Source organism: Capricornis sumatraensis, chromosome 8 (assembly GCF_032405125.1).
Source record: "Capricornis sumatraensis isolate serow.1 chromosome 8, serow.2, whole genome shotgun sequence".
Taxonomy (NCBI): domain Eukaryota; kingdom Metazoa; phylum Chordata; class Mammalia; order Artiodactyla; family Bovidae; genus Capricornis; species Capricornis sumatraensis.
In genome coordinates, this window is record NC_091076.1 from 56636157 (window position 1) to 56655890 (window position 19734).

At 43.2% G+C, this 19734-nt stretch overlaps 1 protein-coding gene across 1 annotated transcript in view; it reads right to left on the reverse strand.

The window, feature by feature from the left end:
• Positions 1-5319: 5319 nt before the first annotated feature.
• The window catches only part of LOC138083967 (phosphatidylcholine transfer protein-like), a 30800-nt gene continuing 16385 nt past the window's right edge, over positions 5320-19734 (reverse strand). The window contains exons 2-6 of the mRNA XM_068977992.1: positions 13201-13321; positions 10746-10825; positions 7495-7666; positions 6486-6553; positions 5320-5382 (exon numbers count right to left, since the gene is read on the reverse strand). Of these exons, the coding sequence (XP_068834093.1) occupies positions 5320-5382; positions 6486-6553; positions 7495-7666; positions 10746-10825; positions 13201-13321 (504 nt within the window). The remainder of the gene's footprint in view (positions 5383-6485; positions 6554-7494; positions 7667-10745; positions 10826-13200; positions 13322-19734) is intronic.

Sequence of the window (19734 nt, forward strand, 5' to 3'; positions counted from 1 at the left end):
GATGTCAGAAGGCATGCGTGCCCACCAACCCTCCCCTAGCGCAAGATGCTGTGCAAGCTCTCTTTGCTCAGGAAACATCTGCTTGATCCAGTTTGTCACTTGCTCTTTCATAAATTAGTGTCCAGAATCAGATGGGGAAACAGAGCTTCAGTGATTACTCAACCCCACCAGCAAGTTACAAACTGAAATGAGAAGAGAGGAAATGGGCTCCCTGGGCCACAGTCTCCAGAGATCCAGCACCTTGGCTGCACAGGCACATTTCCTAGCTTGTGATAGGAAAGGACTGCTGTTTAAAGAGCTTGAAGTAGCTTGAAGGGGAGAGGAGCCAAACAGCATGGTGGAGGGACAACTCCTACTTGCATGCTTTCAGCAGTCCAGCAATTATTCAACACCAGCCTGAAAACAGGCTCGTAATGAAGACTGTTATTCACTGTCCTTGGAAAATGAAACTCCACATTTATTGGTAAGCAGAATCCATGATGCCTTGGGAACAACCCAGCCCCTCCGAAGCTGTTTGACACAGAACAAAAGTTGTTGTATGTCCTTTACTGAGCTCTAAGCATTATTTTTATTCTGCTTGGTTTCTGTTGGTTTTCTTCTCAGTTTGTGAACCACTAGGGGTTTTCTTAGTGGCTTAGCTAGTAAAGAACCTGCCTGCCAATGCAGGAGATACAGGTTTGAGTCCTGGCCCAGAAGATTCCCTGGAGAAGGAAATGGCAACCCATTCCAGTATTCTTGCCTGGAAAATCCCACCCCCAGAGGAGCCTGGCAGGTGACAGCCCATGTGGTTGCAAAGAGTCAGACGCGTCTGAGCACTCACTCACACATACACATATGAACCACTAGAGAGGAACTGAGCAAAATAGACAGGAAACAATGGGTATGGAACTGCCCCCCAGCCCCACCAACCTCCATGTCTGTCCCTGAGGCAAGCAGTTTAACTTCCAGCACCCTGGCTGTAGATTAAAAGCTCTTTCCTTTTTGAACTGCTTTGCTTCCTGCCTCTTTCACCTCCCCTAGTTATACCAAAAATAACTTTCTAGTGTGTCAACTTCTAGACAGTCATCATAAATTCACCAAATGTGTTCAAACATAATGGAGAAGCACATACACACACACAAATGCTGTTTAAATTTTAATAATAGTAAGCAAAAAATTACTAAAACACAAAACAATTACAGTTGTTAAAAATTCTAAGAGTTCATTTCTAAAAGCTCACCCTTTTTTCTAAGAAATAAATGGAACACAAGATAAAGTGTAAATTTTTATATCGATCTTTCTGCTGTAGGTTCAGATTGAGATCCTGGTGCTTTAGGGTTGCTGTGCCATAATTGGTTCATTCACTCCATCAGCAGATAGTTTAAATACTGTGTGTGTTCTCTATATTGAGTGCATAGCTGGGAACAAGACAAAGGTCCCCACCTTCTTGGAGTCTTTATACCTATAGATGTGTTAGGATGAAATGATCTAAAATGTGTGAGGTGCTCAGACTGTACCTGCCATTTAGAAAGTGGCCAGTAAATATTCACTATTATTCATTGTTACCCACCTCTGTGCTTTAGACTCAAGCCATTCCTTTTCTCTCCCCAAATTTCCATGGAAATCTTCTTCACATTTGGTCAAATTTCTGTCCAAATTCAATTTTATCACAAGGGATTGGCTCACACACACAATTATGAGGACTGAAAAGTCCCCCAAATATTTGTAAACTATTCATAAGTAGACATGGCATGAAATCTAACTGTTGTGAAACTTTTAGTTATATACTTTTACCTGCTTTACATCTATTTGATTTACTTCTTCTTAACACTTACGTTTAGATCACTCATGAAAATTACATAAGATACTAAACAGCTAACCATCAGCTTGTTATCTTTCCTTTTCTTTCTTGGCTGTGCTGTGTCTCGGTTGCTACTTGTGGGCTTTCTCTATTTGTGATGAGTGGGAGCTACTCTTTGCTGCAGCGCACAGGCTTCTAACTGTGGTGGCTTCTCTTGCTGTGGAGCCCCCAGTCCTGGAGCATGTGGACCTCAGGAGCTGTGGCTCACGGGCTCAGTAGTTGTGACTCACAGGCTTAGTTGCTCCGTGGCATGTGGAACCCTCCCGGGTTTGGGTATGTCCAAACCCATGTCCCCTGCATTGGCAGGTGGATTCTTAACCACTGGACCACCAGGCAAGTCCCGCTTCTCATCTTCCTTGCTACAAATTCTGTAATAGAGACAACATAAACTTATTTGACTTTTAGCAAACATGGGTAGAATAAAATGCTGAAAACTCTAAAGATATACCTGTTTTAATTAAACTGGCTAAACTAAAGCTAGCTTTTCTTCTTTGATAAGTGGACACAAACCTTCATGGTGGTGAATCTTGCTTTTCTTTCATGATAGACCACAATGCCACACACCATGACTTACACAAAGCCATATTTCTTTATGTGTACTTTTCAAAATGACCCTCCATTGAAAGGGGGATCTTAGGGGTGCAGAAAACTTTGGAGTTGTTTTTCGTCCAACCCTCATGAGCACTTAGGTACAATGACTTCCTTGAATGATGTAGGATATCAGAGATGGTGGTACAGCTGCCTATCAAAAATGAGGGCATTTTATTTAAAATTTTTAGTCTAAAGGTGTTGACTAAAAAAAAAAAAAATGCACAGGACGAGAATTGTGAGTTAAACTCATTTTGGGGCAAAATAGGGACTAGAGTCCTGGAGAAAGTTTCTCAGATCGCTCTGAGGAACTACTCTGAAGAGGTAGGGGCTGAGAGCAAGCCAAAGGGCCTTTACTAATTATAGTAAGCTAGGTGACTTTTTTTTAATTGCCTTACCAAGAAATTAAGTATGCTTAGTATTCTGTTTTTATCACATTATTAAACACTGTTAAAGATACACTTTGCATGACACCATTTCATGTGGTGTTTTTGCTCAAAGACTATAATTCTAGTGTTTCTGTTTCAATGACTTTATACATTTAAAAAATCACCTTGACCTCTATTACATAAGACATTCAGATTTACTTTAACTAAAATTAAATTCCAGCTACATTACTGATAGTGATATTTTAATGATACATTTATGAAGCAGTCCCTGATGTGTGTAACTCTACTCCTATGACCAGTGTCCAGGGCAGGGATTGATACATGGTTTAAAGGGAATAATGGGAAGGTTCACAGTCAACTGAAAGAAACACTGTCTTTTATTGACTCGGTGTGAACTCGGGAAGACGCAGGTCTTTCATTTTCTGTTAGCAGCGATCTTGCCACCAAACACGGCCCAACATTAAAGAAACCTTAAAGAAAGATAGAGTTGATTCCTAACGTCAGTTTGAGCACCTGTATCAACCCCTACCTAAGGCCATTCTATACCTGGCCTTGCATATAAGTGAGCCTAAAATTCCTTTTTATGTTCAGGGCTATGAGTTAGGTTGGATTTCACTTGCAAACCAGAGAGAACTAACAGTCTAATTCACAGGGAACAAGGCAGAGAGGAGACTGCAGACAGGACAAGTATAAGTCATTCTGTATTTATTTGGTATTTCTCCCTTTCCAGAGAGAAAAGACACAGTCTGAGGTATCCCATTTCAATAAATCTCCCACATTCAGCTTTACATCCTAAATTTTTATGCTCCGTTATTAAGATTTGGTATCATCACACAGAAGTGATTAAAAATTTACCCTGAGATTATAAGGCTGTGCCTTTGTCTACAGAATACCTTTCCTTCCAAAATTCAACAGAAAAATAGGAAATGGGAAGTCTGTTGGTGGCAGAGGCAGATAACTTAGATAAAATTCCTGAGAAAAAGGCATAGAGACAACCACATGACTAATAAATTTTCCCTGGCTATGGACCCTTATCCTTTCAATGTCTCCAAACATTTTAGAAGGGAAATTCATTTACTGCATATAAAGACACTTTAGCTCAATGCTATGTTCGAAGCAGTTTGCCTTCTGTTAATTTCTACAGTTGCCTTAATGCCTCAGTGTCCAGTAAAATGCAGAGCTAGTGAGGTATGGACAGCCTTCCCCTGGGGCATATAAGAAAAAGAAAAATCCAAACATTTATGATGAGAAAAAAATGTTACCATACTACACAGTTAGGCCTGCAATGTTAATCAAAGTGGTTTGAAATCAAAACCACACTTCATGGAAAATAGATGGGGAAACAGTGTCAGACTTTATGACTTGGGGCTCCAAAATCATTACAGATGGTGGTTGCAGCCATGAAATTAAAAGATGCTTACTCCTTGAAAGGAAAGTTATGACCAACCTAGATAGCATATTCAAAAACAGAGACATTACTTTGGCAACAAAGATCTGTCTAGTCAAGGCTATGGTTTTCCCAGTGGTCATGTATGGATGTGAAAGTTGGACTGTGAAGAAAGCTGAGCTCTGAAAAATTGATGCTTTTGAACTGTGGTGTTGGAGAAGACTCTTGAGAGTCCCTAGGTCTGCAAGGAGATCCAACCAGTCCATTCTAAAGGAGATCAGTCCTGAGTGTTCTTTTGAAGGACTCATGCTAAAGCTGAAACTCCAGTACTTCGGCCACCTCATGCAAAGAGTTGATTCATTGGAAAAGACTTGATGCAGGGAGGGATTAGGGGCAGGAGGAGAAGGGGATGACAGAGGATGAGATGGCTGGATGGCATCACCAACTTGATGGACATGAGTTTGGGTGAACTCCGGGAGTTGATGATGGACAGGGAAGCCTGGCATACTGCAATTCACGGGGTCGCAAAGAGTTGGATAAAACTGAGCGACTGAACTGAACTGAACTGATGATCCTCCCCAACTAGGAATGGGAAGAGATTTAGCGAGTGATTATTTCAAATTAGGCAATCGAAATCAGCAAATCATAAGGCAAATATACATGAGTCTTCCCCTCTTGGAACGATGACAGTCAGCTCTGTAGGCAATGCAACTTCGGCAGGAAATCACCCTCTCAGATTGCAAGAACTCACATGTGGGAAGGAGCCAGCTGACTGGGATCACTCCCTCTTAGGCAGTGTTGTCAGCCCTCCATCTACCATTTGCCTAGAATGGCACAATGGAATGACTGTGTTCCCTACTGAGGAGTCCACTTTTTAAGAATAAACAAACCAAGGTTTCTATAATCTGACCCACATTCCACAGTGGAGAAAGGCACTGGGTCCTGGGTTGGGGAGACTGGGAAAGGGAGCAGATATCAGGCAAACACGCTTGGGGACAAAGTGCTAGAGAGCATGCAGGCCTCTGAGCACGGAAAAGAAAAGGCAGGCTGAGCATCAGTGTCCGTCGCACTTCCTGGAACAGCATTCCATGGACACAAGCTCCCAGTTTCCTGTCCTAGGTTCTCCTATAGTTCTGACAGGCTTTCACCAAGTTGTTCAAGAAGTTAGGAACTCCATTCTGCAAAGGAAAGGAGACTGTCATTTCTGTATCCTCACAGCGATGACCCCTGATTCTTCAGGGTGTGGCCAAGGTGAAAGATGGAGGCTTTGGGAATCTAAATATGACAATAGGGACCCTGAGCAGATTTTCACAGAATGTTGCCACCGATGATGACAAAAGGGCAGATGCAGGACACGGATAAGGCAGAAGCCACTGTTTTAAGACGTTGTTACATATTTTGGCTTTTGCTAATAAAAAGCTAAGATATTTATGAGATATCATTTTTTGAAAGGAAAGATAAAATAAGAAGTGGCATGGCAGGGGAAAGAAATGAGAGGAAAGGCTTGCTTTATGAAATTAGACAATGGTAAGGATTGGGGGGCAAGAGTGGGTATGTCATCCTTTAGTTAGTGTTGCTCACTGCTTAAGAAATTCCCCACATGTTGTTCTGTTTACTCCTTCTCTACAGGGTGGGTCTATCCATCTCCATTTCTAAGGGGGAAGAAATTGATGGTTTCTCTAGATTACACAGTCAGAAGCAGGGCCAAGGTTCAAACCATCTTGTGTTTGATTCAAAGCCTTTTCACTCTCCCAGGGAACTGGTGAGCCCTCTCACCAGTAAGTAGGACCTTACAAAGCAGGCTGAATGGTCAGCATGATTCTAGGTTCTAGGCAGTCTCGAATGACCTGGTACCACTGGGGTTCCCTCTCCTTACAGAAAAACAATATAACCACAAAGAACCTGGAGACTTCTCCAGGCTTGAATATGGTTAGTTGTCTCCCAAGCTAGGTCAGCCTAACTCCTCCATGAGCAGATACAGGGTCCACAGGCACCCTTGTTCCTACAAGGAACAGGCTATTGTTGGGAGGTTCCAGAGAGTGATCCTGGAGGGGTCTTGGTGCAAAGCAGGGTGGGGGTGGCTTTCCTCCTAAAGTTTGTCTTTTGTCCCAGCCTCTATTGTGGGTATTGGCCACCACAGGCCTAACATAGTCCATCAACCAAGCAGTTTCATAAAAGAGCATCATGAGGCCTAGGACAGCGCATCTCTTCAAGCTGACAGCCCCACAGGCTAAGTGAACAGCTGTAAACACACCTCCCCTCCTGCTTCCTGGGGTCTCACCTTAGCAGCCCAGTTAACGACCCAGGACGGAAGCTGGCCACGTGGATTATCGAAGTAATACATGAAAACTGGAGAGAGAGAGAGAGAGAGAGAGAGAGAGAGAGAGAGAGAGAGAGAGAGAGAAAGAACAATTCAGGAGGGAACCTGTTAGGAAGATACAGTACAAACCTTGCAAACCTCCCACTTTCATATCCATCCCAGAAAGTAAGGATGTGGGTTACATAGGACTCCAAGAGACTGTCCCCTCTGCCTTGCCTTGCAGGAGAGTTACATAGAAACATTGTGGAAAACAGCCAAGGCACCTTCTACAGCTATTTATTAATCACCTGGCAAGTGATACACTAAGATACAGTATCTAACTGTATCATTTGCCAGGTGATTAATAAAAATGCAGCAGATATGGCTTTCATTAATTATGTATATCCTCAGAAGTTGTTAAGATTGAAACCCCATTTATAAATGATGAAGTGAAGATTCAGAAGAGTGGGATGACTTGCCCAAAGTGGCACAGTTTAACACACATCACAACTAAGTTTAGATTTCGCCTCAGTTCGAGCCCACACCCGCTCCAGGCCAGCAGGTGGCTGCATGGAACTCCTGCACCCAGTGTCTCTTCTGAGGCTGGAACTCAAGGCAGACAGGTTCTGAGTCCCTGGCTTTTTGCTGAGGAGGAGCTGCCTTGCAGAGGTGGTCCCACCAGCCCTCCTGCCCACCCCTGTCCAGCTTGTGCATGTGCAGGACCTTCCTGAAGTGAGTTTTGAACTTTCTGATTCCCTTGGTGTGTGTCCTAATTTCATCTAGACCATGCAAGAGTCAGGAAAGAATGAACTAATCCACATGCTAGTCTACCCAAGCTTCTGGGGGTGAATTGATTCTCTCTTGTTTCTTTTGGACACATGGCCAGTCTCTGACTTCAGGGAATAAGCATCCTGCATTTTACATGCCTGCAGTCAGTGCAGTCTTCACACGGGGGGCCCTGACAAGCACCCCAACCCATGCCCCATTTTACCTTTGCTCCCCCACTTGCCATCACTCTGGATCACCAGCCTTTGCTTGTATTGCTTCACCCCGATCACACCTGACTTCTCTGGAAACTCTGGATCAGAGGTGCTCTGGGCCAGGATCACGTGGACCTTCTGCCCTTCAAAGTCCAGCTCTAGCCGCTGCCACACAAAAACATACTACACCGCCAGTCAAGGCTCAACAGAAAGGCCTGTATCTCAGCTAAGCGGAAGGGAAGCCCACAACAGAAACAAGGGCACATGGTTCCACCCCTCCACTCGGTGTCTGCTCCCTTGCTGTTATCTCAGGTCCTGCCCGTCTGCCTACCCACCTTACAAAAGTCTGGCTCCTCCCACCTGGTGTTGTCATTTGAGAGGATGCATTACCCACTGGAGATTGATTCCCTGCCACTTTCATTATGTGGGAACCCACTCCTTCTTTCTCCAAGAAGGCAATGAGATCTCAGACGACTGGTCACTTACCAGCTGTGTCATCATGGGTGTGCTAGTCAACTTTTCTGCTATTGGTTTCCCTCTACAGGAAAAAAAGGTAACACTGCCTGGTACATAAGCTTGGTGGGAGCATGGGAGAGAGACTGAAGCAGATTCTCACTCACTAGACAATGGGGTCATTGCTCTCTGTCCTCCCCCAAAGGCCCTAATCATTGACCTCTGGGCACAGAGGACAGTCAGGCAAGGGTGCTTACACCTGGCAATCATAGGAAGACACATGAATAACCCTCACTGGGTCTAGCTCACCAAGAATCACAAAGCCATTTCATCTCAGTAAACACTCCCAGACCAGCCACTGTGTCTATGGCACTCTTACAGGGAAGGTAATTTGATTTTAAGAAACAACAGGAGTCATCACTTATTGAGTCCTTATCACGTGCATATATCATGGGCTCTATGTTTAGCATCAGCTTTGAAATTGAGAATGTCACTGTGAATTCAGTATAAATATTCCCATCTTATAAATGATGAAATCGAGACTCAGAGCAGTAAAGAAAGTTGCAGAAGATCCCACTGCCCAGCTGATGTGAAAGAGTCTGTATTTGAAACAAGATGAGTTTCCAAAACCTGGTGAGACTTTCATAGCCGCAGAGGGCTCAGCTCTCTAATACATTCATTGGACTTTCCAATGGTGGAAATGTAGGCTTCATAGTAGAAGGAATTAAAGCTTAAAAATAATCCAAAAAAATCAGTAAAAGTATAATATAGCTTCACTTACTGCAACAGCCACGGCCACGGCTGCAGGCCACTCAGAGTCTCTGCGGCAGCCACGGTGGTCTGGCCCTCCTCAGGCGTGCTGCGGGACGTCTGTCGCCCCCACACACTACTCCCTGTCAAGTAAAGTGCTTACATGCTTTCAGGAAGGGATGATAATGCCTTGCTGCTGATGCTGCTGCTAAGTCACTTCAGTCATGTCCGACTCTGTGCGACCCCATAGACGGCAGTCCACCAGGCTTCCCTGTCCCTGGGATTCTCCAGGCAAGAACATTGGAGTGGGTTGCCATTTCCTTCTCCATTGCATGAAAGTGAAAAGTGAAAGTGAAGTCGCTCAGTCTCCATTTCCTCCCTCCCAAGCCTTCTATTTTTTCCTCAGCAAATACTGTCCCACAACTTTCTCAGTTCACGTGACAGATATCGCCTGACACTCACTGCAGAAACAACTTGATATATTAACTGCGATTTCACAAGGTACTTTCAACACTTGGTAGGTCCAGTGTGGCACCCAGGCTACGACTGGAGAACCAACCTTCTCTGAAGCCCAGGGAAGTGAACGGCCTTTTCCAAGGTCACACAGCAAACCGCGAGTGAGCACACACTCACCCTGGGAGCCTACTTTCCAAAACTAATGTTCTTTCCTTCTATACCATTCTCTGTTCTCAAAACCTGAACAGCCCTGTAGATACAAAGACTGAGATACTCATCATGGGATTGTGTGGCATTCGAAAGACAACACAACAGAACTGCAAGGAGCCCCAAGCGCTGCTCCTGAGAACAGCCCCCAGCAGGGCCCTGTGAGGTCAGAGCGGTTGGTTTGTTCTGGTCCTGATCACCGTCTCTGGACACAGCTGGACCTGGGTCCATGCCTGCATCTGCTGCCCATAATGGTGAGACCCTGGCAAGAAGCTGAGCAGGGTTCTGAACGTCCCTCTGCCTCAGTTTTCTTCCTTGTCTGAGGGGGACGATGGCTCCTAGCCTGCACAGTTTTGGCAGGATAAGAGAAAACCACATAAAATCTCAGCGGTTAAGCATCCACAATTGGCTGAAATACACACCACCTGTATTCAAGCTACCTAGCAGTCTGTGGTTTGTGCCAAGCAATAACCCCTTATGGAGTCTGTGATGTGGCGAGGCCAGGGTCCAGCAATCACACAGGAACAATACCCGCACACACTCCCACACTCCCATGCCTTCTCTCTTTCTAGAGCACAATTATTCAGGAGTATACAGGCTTACAGAATGTTACAGCTGGAAAAGTTCCAGCAGTCATCCAGCAGTGGTTTCCAAGCATTTTCTTTTTTAATCTCCAAGATCCTTTATTTAAAGGATCCTTTATGGAAATTCAGTGTGTAAGACAGTCAGCTGCTATGATTGAAGACAAGAGTGAGGTCAAAATCACACCTACCCCCACCCCTATTTCACCCAATCTGTCTACTCAGCAAATGTTCATCAAACCCTCCTAGCCTGGCCCTAAGGGGGCTTCACAGAACCCCGGAGTGTCAGCTAAAACTCCCCACATCTATTCAACTGCTTCATATCACAATCAAGGAGACTGAAGGGGCAATACATAACACACAGAGTCCAGAGCCAATAATCGGGAAGGAGCGGAGGTGGAGAGGGCTGGAAATGTGGGGCTTGAGTACAGCCCCAAGTTGGCTGCTACGTAAGTCAACCTCTGTCGCCTGACTTCTCTGGGTCTTAGCTTTCTGGGAATGTACTGAATACTCTTTGTGAAAAGTTATTCTCAGATGCCCAATTCTGTGGCACAAGGGCTTCCCAGAAAAGGTTCAAGAAAGTATAAGCCACCTTCCTCTGACCCCAGTTAAAGATGCTCCATGTTGTCAGGCCCAGAAGCCACACTCTGAGGTCTCTGAAAGCCACACAAGAAGGGAGAGCTTTAGCAGATGCTCCTGCAAGACTCAAAGACAACGTTGTCCATACCTGCTGGACACACCACCATTGGGTAATGGTCACAGGGCACAGAAACACTTTAGAAAGCTGAGTAACAGTTCACCTTTGGAAAGGATACATCTCTGTTAGACATGGGAAAAGGGTAATTCACTTGCCAGTAGACCACTGTTTCTCCATTGCATTCTTTTCCATAGAGTTCTAAGAAAAGAAACAAAACAAAGAAGTTACTGAATCTGGAAGTCTCTGGTTTCAATTAAGAAAAAGCTTTGATATGCTGCCGACCCTTTAGGGATGATTAAACTCTAACTCATAAGGCACAAAATTCTAGAAAAAGTCTAATACATTCATTACCACTGAAAGCTTGTTGCCAAGAGGCAGAGTCTAATAGATATAAAAATGCAGTAAAAAACAAAAACAAAAACAAAAACAAAAGGTGTTTGTCATATAGCACACACACTCTTAAAATTCAGTGAAACAAAATTCGGCATTAAAAATAAAATTTCAGGTTTAAAAATCAGGGTAACCATTAGATGCTGAAGCTGAAACTCCAATACTTTGTCCACCTGATGTGTAGAACTGACTCATTTGAAAAGTCCCTGCTGCTGGGAAAGATTGAAGTCAGGAGGAGAAGAAGACGAGGGAGGTTGCAATGGTTAGATGGCATCACAATTCCCCTTACATAGGAAGCCTATTTGATAAAACTAAGGGTCAGAAAGTGAAGAGAAACTAAAAAGCCTCTTGATGAAAGTGAAGGAGGAGAGTGAAAAAGTTGGCTTAAAGCTCAACATTCAGAAAACGAAGATCATGGCATCTGATCCCATCACTTCATGGCAAAAGATGGGGAAACAGGGTCAGACTTTATTTTTGGAGGGCTCCAATATCACTGCAGATGGTGATCGCAGCCATGAAATTAAAAGGCACTTACTCCTTGGAAGGAAAGTTATGACCAGCCTAGACAGCATATTAAAAAGCAGAAACATTACTTTGCCAACAAAGGTCCATCTAGTCAAGGCTATGGTTTTTCCAGTGGTCATGTGTGGATGTGAGAGTTGTACTGTGAAGAAAGCTGAGTGCTGAAGAATTGATGCTTTTGAATTGTGGTGTTGGGAGAGTCCCTTTGACTGCAAGGAGATCCAACCTGTCCATCCTAAAGGAGATCAGTCCTGGGTGTTCATTGGAAGGACTGATGTTGAATCTGAAACTCCAATATTTTAGCCACCTGATGTGAACAGTTGACTCATTGGAAAAGACCCTAATGTTGGGAGGGATTGGGGGCAGGAGGAGAAGGGGACAACAGAGGAAGAGATGGTTGGATGGCATCACTGACTCAATGGACATGGGTTTGGGTGGACTCCGGGAGTTAGTGACGGACAGGGAGGCCTGGCATGCTGCGATCATGGGATCACAAAGAGTTGGACATAACTGAGAGACTGAACTGAACTGAACTGAAGGGACCCAAAATCATGATAAATGTCCCCAGTAAATAAGTACATGATTGATGCTGAGGCAATTAGAGCCTGTCCTGTGACTCTGAATGCAATGAGTAGGAAAATTCCTATTCCTCTGGGGGTGATGAACTTTGTTAGAACGTAAGCCTGCATCATCTGGTGGCGTCTTTGTCATGACACAAGAATCTGCCCGATAATGTGGCCCCACAGAGAAGGAAACAGAGTCAAGCAAGGAGAAATGAAGTACTGAATGCAGCTGATCTGGAACGAGACACACACGCCGTTTCCAATGTCAGAAACCAAAGCAAAACAAGCTTTCTCCTTTTCTCACACTGGTATTTGTTATCTTTTGTTTCGTGCAACCAAGATTCCTGTCCACAGCAAGGATCTGTCAAGGTTTCTGGCCCCTGGGGTAGCTGTATTTATTTCACTGTGACTGACTGGGAAGGCAGAAACTACTCCCTGCTGTAAGGGGCAGGAAGATCTTCTATCTATCACTGCTCATAACTCTCCATTACTTCCAGGGAAAAATCGAAGAACCCTAGTCTGGTGGTCAGCTTAGGTCTTGGGGCTCTTCTAGGCCCACCTTCCAGCCTAGTTCCAGATTCTGCTCCCCAACTACTCAACAGCACCCAACTGCTCACACTTTTCTAACATTTTATGTTGTCTCATGCATTCGCTACTTTACTCATGCCATCCCCTCAGTCTTGAATGCCCTTAAACCTCTCAGCCCCTTCACCTACACACACACACACACACACACACACAAACACATATACACATATATATAATCTTGTTGCTTATAAAACGTTGATTCAACCTCTAAAACAAAGCTTCGGTACCACCTTTTCCAAGAAGCCTTCCATGATCACCTAGGTTTATGGGATGACAACAAAACTTAAAATAAGAAAAAAACAGCCCTCAGAGCGAACTGGAGAGTGACTTTAATATTATGCAAGGAACAAATCCTGAGAACAGCAAAATCATATTTAACTTAGCACTTTAAGATGCTTTGGCTAAAATTTAAAATGAAAAATATAGCAAAGATATACCTTTTGCGTACTAATGGCTAGAATAAAGAACATGGGATTCTACTTTCTAATTGGTTTTTGAAAACTGTGTCACTCACCTTTACATACTGATCCCACTTTTTCCTATAGGCCAAGTCCATATAGACATCTGCAAGCACATCTGGTAAGCAGTCCTCCAGAACACCAAAGACCTTATACGCATACAATCCAGTTTGCTACAAAAACAGAACAGGCAGAAACAACCTGTTGATCACCATGTTAAGACTATACAGCATCTGAAAAACACCTGTTCATGTAACATCATTATTGAGTGCTCTTCCTTGGTCCTGGTGACACAATGGTGAAGAGGCAGATGGGAGCCTGTGCCGGGGTCCAGCCCCGGTGGATCCAGGGAATTTGAAGGGTGGACGGCGTTGGCGTGGAAAAACTCGTTTATTTATTAATATAAGATTAGATTAAGAAACTATAGTGTAGTAGGAAGATTAAGTGGAGGAAGAAGGCTGAATAACTTGGTTTACGCGGAAGACCAATAAAATTCCAGACAAGGAATTTGCACCATCTTCGTTGGGCCACCGGTGCCCGCTTGAATATCTAAGGGTGCCTCGCCTTAAGCTCCCTTTCGCGCGGATCTTAATAACCAGGGCAAATAAGTAGACCTGGAGAGCCTCCGCGCCCCAGATGGAAATTCAGCCTGAAATTAAAGTAAAGAGCAGAGGGAAGAAAAGGGAGAGAAAATGAGAGAGAGAGAGACACGGGGGGAGCCAGATTCCCCAGAGACCAGGCCGAGAGACTAGTTCAAGAAACTGGCCGAGAAGCTGGTCCGAGAAACTGGTCCGATCCTTTATTGTTCAGAAGGCCTTTTATACTTTTGATAAAACATGGAGATCAATGGGTAACACAAAATTACGTAGCGTTCACAGCCCAGACTCTTTCTATACATCATTTTGTATACAAAAGGTCTCAGGTGATTTACATTATCTTCTGGCCAAGAGGCTTGTTAACACTTTTTGGCTCTCTTCCTCAATGAATGTTAATTTTGTTTCCCCTGAAGTGTTTTTCTTTAATCTGCATCTCCTTAAAGCATTAAAGTTGCATCTCTATAGAACAAAGGCGCAGTGGGTTATAACAAAGAAGGTACTTAACTCAAAGGTCTAATGTTGCTAATACAAGGTCTACTACTTGTTTTTCTATATACCAACTATATCTAAAAATAAAGGATATGAAAATTTGACAGCAAGCATTGACTCAACAAATGAAACTTTTAATCAGTCCTATTCTAAAGATTTTGACTCTTTGGAAGCCCCTACATTCCTAGGATGTTTTAAGCTTCCTGTGCCTCCTGCGGTCAGGAGGCCTCAAACAATCACATGCACAGCTGTACGAGTCCTGCAGGCAGGTTAGAAAGCCATCAGAGGGGTATTTTGGATTGAAACACTCTTTCAAATGCAGAAGACTAAAGCCCTGAATTGACTTTTTCCAGAAAATGTCAGAAGAGTGGAAAAGCAGAGCACAAAATCCAGCAGATTTTTGTTGGGGTACATGCTTAGGAATTTCCAGAGGGGTCCCTGAAGTCTGAGCACGCCTTGCGTATGTCAGCTTCCTTCCTCATGACCTTGTCACGGGCGGGATTCCTCACACTGGCTTCCGGCAAGCCTGTCCCCATCGGTCCTATATATTTGGCCTTAGGCACTGGTGCTGGTGACACCTATATGTTACCCTGGCAACTTAAAACCCAGAGGGATGGTATAGGGAGAGAGGTGGGAGGGGGGTTCAGGATAGGGAACACGTGTACACCCGTGGTGGATTCATGTTGACATATGGCAAAACCAGTACAATATATAAAAAATAAAATAAAATAAAATATATTTATATAAAAAATAAGAAAGAGTTATGTGACAAATGGTGCCTGAGTTGCAGGGGGAGCAGAGCTAGTGGACCCTCCTATCTTATCAGGTGTTCAGGAAATATCTCCATGAGGAATTTATCCAAAGAGTCTGTTCTAAATTCTAGAAGGAGTTCAGCTTGGGAAAATGAGGAAATCCCATTCTGGCTTGGAAGAGGGCCCTTAGGTTGATGGGCTGGCTTACTCAGCGAACCGAAAGCCAGGGGTTCCAGAGCACTGTAATGAGGGAGAGCTGGAGCAGCTGAGGCCAGAGAGGTAGCAGGCCTGGGTCCAAAGGGCTTTGCGACTCAGGGTAAAGGGGCCAAGATTTCAGTTTAACTACTGTGGAAAACCAACCCACGACTTCAAACAGGGAAATGATTTTAAATGGGGGTGGACAACCTTTAAAAGATGATTCTTGCTGCTTGGTAGAAGACAGATCATGAGGGAGCATGCAGATGGGTCAGAAGACCCAGACAGTGGTCCAAAAAAGAAATGACGGTGACTGGACAGGGAGGCAACAACAGTGATGGGGAGAGCTCAGAGATTCAGTGACACATTTTGGAAGTAGTATCAGTAGGAGCTGCCTCATGGGCCGTGGGGACAGAAAGAGCCAAGAATTGAGGATAACTCCTGGGGTCTTTCTTGAGCAACCACGTAGATGGGAGAGGAGGTTCTTTGTGGACTGTGGGGTAACCAAGAGCCCTACCTTGGGCAAGTGGAGTTTGAGATGCTTATAAAATACCCACTTGGGTGTATCATATAGGCAGCTAGCACCCAGGATTCAGACTACTGTTTTAAATAACCACGGACATAATGAAACCCAACACATTGTTTTACCAATTCCAAGACACAAATTTTCACTAACTGCTCCTTTTTTCCTTAAATGATTTAGGTATAAAAGAAATGAATGGGGAAAGAATCATTAGCTTTAAATCATGCTAGACCCTTTTATTCAGAAAAGGGTCATTTCTATACTCTTAATTACAAGAGATTTCTCTTCATGTTAATCTCTTCTGTGAGGGTTCTGGGCTGGAGTTGGTGACACTCTACACTTCACTCTGGACAATGGCAGCTTGCAATTCCTGGCTCCCACCTTGTCAAAGGATGTATTATTAAGATAAAATCAATGGCTCAGATGAATTTCAATGCAAAGGCAAACAAAAAAAAATGAAAGTTTAGACATACTCATACTTTCATGTGTGAAAGAAACCCTTTGACAAATCAAACATGAGTGAACTTGTCTTTTTAAACACTGTTCCCAGTTTTCCCAGCACCAGTTGTTAAAGAGATTGTCTTTTCTCCATTGTATATTCCTGCCTCCTTTGTCAAAGATAAGGCGTGCATAGGTGCATGGATTTATCTCTGGGCTTTCTATTTTGTTCCATTGATCTATATTTCTGTCTTTGTGCCAGTACCATACTGTCTTCATGACTGTGGCTTTGTAGTAGAGCCTGCAGTCAGGCAGGTTGATTCTTCCAGTTCCATTCTTCTTTCTCAAATTGCTTTGGCTATTTGAGTTTTTTTGTATTTCCATACAAATTGTGAAATTATTTGTTCTAGTTCTGTGAAAAATACCATTGGTAGCTTGATAGGGATTGCATTGAATCTATAGATTGCTTTGGGTAGTTTACTCATTTTGACTATATTGTTTCTTCTGATCCATGAACACGCTATATTTCTCCATCTATTAGTGTCCTCTTTGATTTCTTTCACCAGTGTTTTATAGTTTTCTATATATAGGTCTGTAGATATATTCCTAAGTATTTTATTCTTTTCGTTGCAATGGTGAATGGAATTGTTTCCTTAATTTCTGTTTCTATTTTCTCATTATTAGTGTATAGGAATGCAAAGGATTTCTGTGTGTTGATTTTGTATCCTACAACTTTACTATATTCATTGATTAGCTCTAGTAAATTTCTGGTGGAGTCTTTAGGGTTTCCTATGTAAGAGGATCATGTCATCTGCAAACAGTGAGAGTTTAACTTCTTCTTTTCCAATTTGGATTCCTTTTATTTCTTTTTCTGCTCTGATTGATGTGGTGATAACTTCCAAAACTATGTTGAATAGTAGTGGTGGAAGTGGACACCCTTGTCTTGTTCCAAACTTTAGGGGAATTGCTTTCAATTTTTCACCATTGAGGATAATGTTTGCTGTGGGTTTGTCATATATAGCTTTTATTATGTCGAGGTATGTTCCTTCTATTCCTGCTTTCTGGAGAGTTTTTATCATAAATGGATGTTGAATTTTGTCAAAGGCTTTATCTGTATCTATTGAGATAATCATATGGTTTTTATTTTTCAGTTTGTTAATGTGGTGTATTACATTGATTGATTTGCAGATATTAAATGAGACACGTGTACCCCAATGTTCATCGAATCACTGTTTATAATAGCCAGGACATGGAAGCAACCTAGATGTCCATCAGCAGACAAATGGATAAGCAGGCTGTGGTACATATACACAATGGAGTATTACTCAGCCATTAAAAAGAATACATGTGAATCAGTTCTAATGAGGTGGATGAAACTGGAGCCTATTATACAGAGTGAAGTAAGCCAGAAAGAAAAACACCAATACAGTATACTAATGCATATATATGGAATTTACAAAGCTGGTAATGATAACCCTGTATGTGAGACAGCAAAAGAGACACAGATGTATAGAACAGTCTTTTGGACTCTGTGGGAGAGGGCGAGGGTGGGATGATTTGGGAGAATGGCATTGAAACATGTATAATATCATATGTGAAACAAATAACCAGTCCAGGTTTGATGCATGATACAGGATGCTCGGGGCTGGTGCAATGAGATGATCCAGAGGGATGATATGGGGAGGGAAGCAGGAGGGGAGTTCAGGATGGGGAACACGTGTACACCAGTGGTGGAATCATGTTGATGTATGGCAAAACCAATACGATATTGTAATGTAATTAGCCTCCAATTAAAAAATACATTTATATTTTAAAAAACCAGTCTTCCAGAGAATTATGTGAAATCAAGGTGTAAACATGGAGAATCTTTCTAAAGACCCCGAGGCCTCAAGGGTCTCCTGTCTCAGGTGGGACAAGTACACCCCAGTTTGGAAATCTCAGATGTACATGAAAGTACCTGGCAGGTAATGGAAGGTAAAATTGAAACTTAATTCATAAAGTTTCAGCTCTAAAATTATGTGGCTTTATACCAAGGGTTTCCAACCACCAAATGATAAACTGGTATGCCTTACCCCCTCCGTGCTGTGCCATGGATGCCCCACAGGAAGGGCAGGACTAGGGAGAAATATCTTCTCTTCCTGCTCTCTCCCCTCAAACTCACACATGGAAAGATAGTGAGGGGTTATACACAATGCACATCTATGCCCACACACACTTAAATCAGCACTGACAGAGATGGAGACAATGTGCTTCTGTGCGGGAATATTGGGTCCCCATTTTCTATACTATTAACCTTGGGTCTAAGACTAACATTGGGTCCAATGCTAATAATATTGGGTCCCCATTTTCTATACTATTAATCTTAGGTCTAATAATAATCTTGGGTCCAACACTAATCTTAGGTCCAACACTAATAATATTGGGTCCCCATTTTCTTGATATGGATATCCCTTGTGGCTCAGCTGGTGAAGAATCTGCCTGCAATGCGAGAGACTTGGGTTCAATCCCTTGGGTTGGGAAGATCCCCTGGAGAAGGGAAAGGCTACCCACTCCAGTATTCTGGCCTGGAGAATTCCATGGACTGTATAGTCCATGGGGTCTCAGAGTCAGACAAGACTGAGTGACTTTCACTCTCACATTTTCTTTATATAGAGAAATATTAATAACTTCAGATATGCAGATGACACCACCCTTATGGCAGAAAGCGAAGACGAACTGAACAGCCTCTTGATGAAAGTGAAAGAGGAGAGTGAAAAAGCTGGTTTAAAACTCAACATTCAAAAAACTAAGATCATGGCATCTGGCCCCATCACTTCATGGCAAATAGATGGAGAAACAATGGAAACAGTGACAAATTTTATTTTCTTGAGGTCCAAAATCACTACAGATGGTGACTGCAGCTGTGAAATTGAAAGGCCCTTGCTCCTTGGGAAAAAGCTATAACAAACCTAGACAGTATATTAAAAAGCAGAGACATTACTCTTCCAACAAAGTCTGTCTGGTCAACGCTATGATTTTTCCAGTGGTCATATATGGATGTGAGAGTTGGACCATAAAGAAGGCTGAGCACTGAAGAATTGGTGCTTTAGGACTATGATGTGATGTGATTTTGTGATGTGATGTGATGTTGGAGAAGGTTCTTGAGAGTCCCTTGGACTGCAAGGAGATCAAACCAGTTAATCTTTTTTTTTAAATTAATTAATTAATTAATTAATTTTAATTTTAAAATCTTTAATTCTTACATGTGTTCCCAAACATGAACCCCCCTCCCACCTCCCTCCCCATAACATCTCTCTGGGTCATCCCCATGCACCAGCCCCAAGCATGCTTAAAGGAAATCAGTCCTGAATGTTCACTGGAAGGACTGATGCTGAAGCTCCAATACTTTGGCCACCTGATGTGAAGAACTGACTCCTTAGAAAACACCCTGAGGCTGGGAAAAGATTGAAGGTAGGAGAAAAAGGGGATGACAGAGGATGAAATGGTTGGATGGTATCACTGACTTGATGGACATGATATTGAGCAAGCTCCAGGAGTTGGTGATGGACAGGGAAGCCTGGCGTGCTGCAGTCCATGGGGTCGCAAAGAGTTGG